This window comes from Cucurbita pepo, unplaced genomic scaffold (assembly GCF_002806865.2).
Source record: "Cucurbita pepo subsp. pepo cultivar mu-cu-16 unplaced genomic scaffold, ASM280686v2 Cp4.1_scaffold000717, whole genome shotgun sequence".
In the NCBI taxonomy this organism is placed as follows: Eukaryota; Viridiplantae; Streptophyta; class Magnoliopsida; order Cucurbitales; family Cucurbitaceae; genus Cucurbita; species Cucurbita pepo.
The window spans coordinates 13,510-15,649 of record NW_019646933.1 but is presented as its reverse complement, the minus strand read 5'-3'; the positions used below and the strand labels follow the sequence as shown (position 1 = coordinate 15,649).

At 37.4% G+C, this 2,140-nt stretch overlaps 1 protein-coding gene across 1 annotated transcript in view; it reads left to right on the top strand.

Annotated features, from left to right (window-relative positions):
• Positions 1–1,101: 1,101 nt before the first annotated feature.
• Positions 1,102–2,140, top strand: part of LOC111785762 (la-related protein 1A-like) — a gene marked incomplete at both ends in the record, with an annotated part of 7,479 nt that continues 6,440 nt past the window's right edge. The window contains 2 exon segments of the mRNA XM_023666153.1: positions 1,102–1,621; positions 1,833–1,992. Coding sequence (XP_023521921.1) covers positions 1,102–1,621; positions 1,833–1,992 — 680 coding nt within the window.

The window sequence follows — 2,140 nt, the reverse complement described above, 5'->3', positions numbered from 1 at the left end:
TCCTCCCTTAAATACCTTGCACTCACATACAATCACATGGTATTTCAGCATACGACTTGGAAAATAGCGTTATTGAAAATTTCTGTGATGCAACTGTAACTGGCATTCTCTTTAACTTATTTAAAATTTTTATCCTTGCAATGTCAGCTAGTTAGCGAGTTTCATTTTTAGTTTGCAATGGGACTTTTGGATGTTCCTTTTAGGAGTTTGTTTTTAAGTTCAGTCGTCGCAGTGTTTACGCTTCAATTGGTTATGAGACGAGCTTATTTCGTAGATATTGGCTCGATACTGTGTGACTAATATGAAAGGTTTTCGATTTCGACTTCTGGGTTTGGATATTCTCATGTTTTCCACCATTTTTCTCTCCCATTCCACCACTCTTCTCGTGGAGTCTCAAATTTGATAAATATAATGCTACTTGACGACGAATCATTTTCACGTGAAAATGATATCTATGGAGATGCCTAACCGATGATTGTCGAGCGAGGCTTTCAGCCTCTTTTCGGCTATATTCTTTCTTCCATAGTATTTACTTCAATTTATTTTTCTCTTGTTCCGGCCATTTCCTTCATATCCCTTTATTCTGTCCATGTTCTTTATTGCTGATCATATTTATGAACCTGAAAAAAGCAGAAAATCTCAGCTAGTGTGGGTCATCGAAGTTCCAAAAGTCTCGACAATTTTTAAGAAACTAACTTTTATTATGTTACTCCTATTGTAATTTTGAAATGACTCCAGTATGTTTCACTCGGGGAGAAAATTGGTTATTAATATTTCATTGTCTTATGAATGTCTTGTGCTATTGATCATGTGACATTCCCTGTTGCTCTAATTGTTGAAAGTCTTTTTTTTATTTAAAAAATAATTATTATTACTTTATGAGTGTTCTGAAAGTTGAAAGGTTGGTATCCTTGTCTTAAACTGCATAATGAGAGCAGAGCAGAGTTATGACGATGTATGATATGCTATGTAAAGAAGAAAAGGAAATAAAGGAAAAGATGCTTGCTGTGTTAACCCTTTGGCGCTTGTTAATTATATCCAATTTATTTTATTATTCCTTTTGAGTAAATTTAACTGGAGGGATATGATGCTTTCAACTAGGGAGGATATGCACAAAGGGCACCTGCCTCTCGGAATCCTAGTTATTCACACAAGAATATCCATTCACATCATCAAAAGCCAGGCTCCAAGCGCAACCCAAATGGTCCTCCACATGTTTCTGTTCCATTACCTTATCATCAACCACCAATGCCTCCACTTTTTCCGCCCATATTACATCCTCCTCATCTCGCTGTTCCTGGATATGCTTACCAGCCTCGACCTGTAGCTGGTGTTGAAGTACATATGGTTAAGCCTAGCAATGAGACATCAGTACAAGCTTTTGTTCCACCTGTTGAGCCTCCGCCCCGAGGTGATCCAAGTGGTTATGTTGTTGGTATTCATAATAGAAGACCTAATATGCAAGATCCTGGTGTTCATTGGAACCATGCTTGGTATCATCAGCGGGGATTTAATCCAAGAGACAACATTTCCATGCAACATGGTGCTGGACCACGCCCTTTCATGCGACCACAATTTTTTTCTCCAGCTCCTGGCTTCATGGTTGGTCCAAGTTTTCCTGGTAATTATGCATCCTAATTACTTTGAGGTGTCTTGAGATATGTCATTCTAATCTTAATCTCCTTGCCCTTCTTTGTTCTCTAAGTACAAGAATCTGCCACACAAATTTTAAACTGCTCTAAGTTTAAATATGTGCTGTTATGTTGTTGCACTATAATAACATGAAATTCTCAATCGAATTTGTTCCCATCAAAGATCTCTATGTTATGCAGGACATGGACCTATGTACTATGTTCCGGTTCCACATCCTGATGCAATTGGGAGACCGCCTCATTTTATTCCACACCCTCTTAATCCAAGGGCTTCAATGCTTCCCCCAGATATGCTAGCTCTTCGGGCCAACATTGTAAAACAAATTGAGTATTATTTTAGGTAGGCCAACCATCAATCTAGGAAGTGAACATTTTTTTTGTTCAACCCCCTATTTGTTGAGAAATTTGAGATCTTGATACTGCTTTACATCAGAATTTCTACTTGTTAGTATTAATATTTTCATATATTCTATTTATTTATGTAGTGT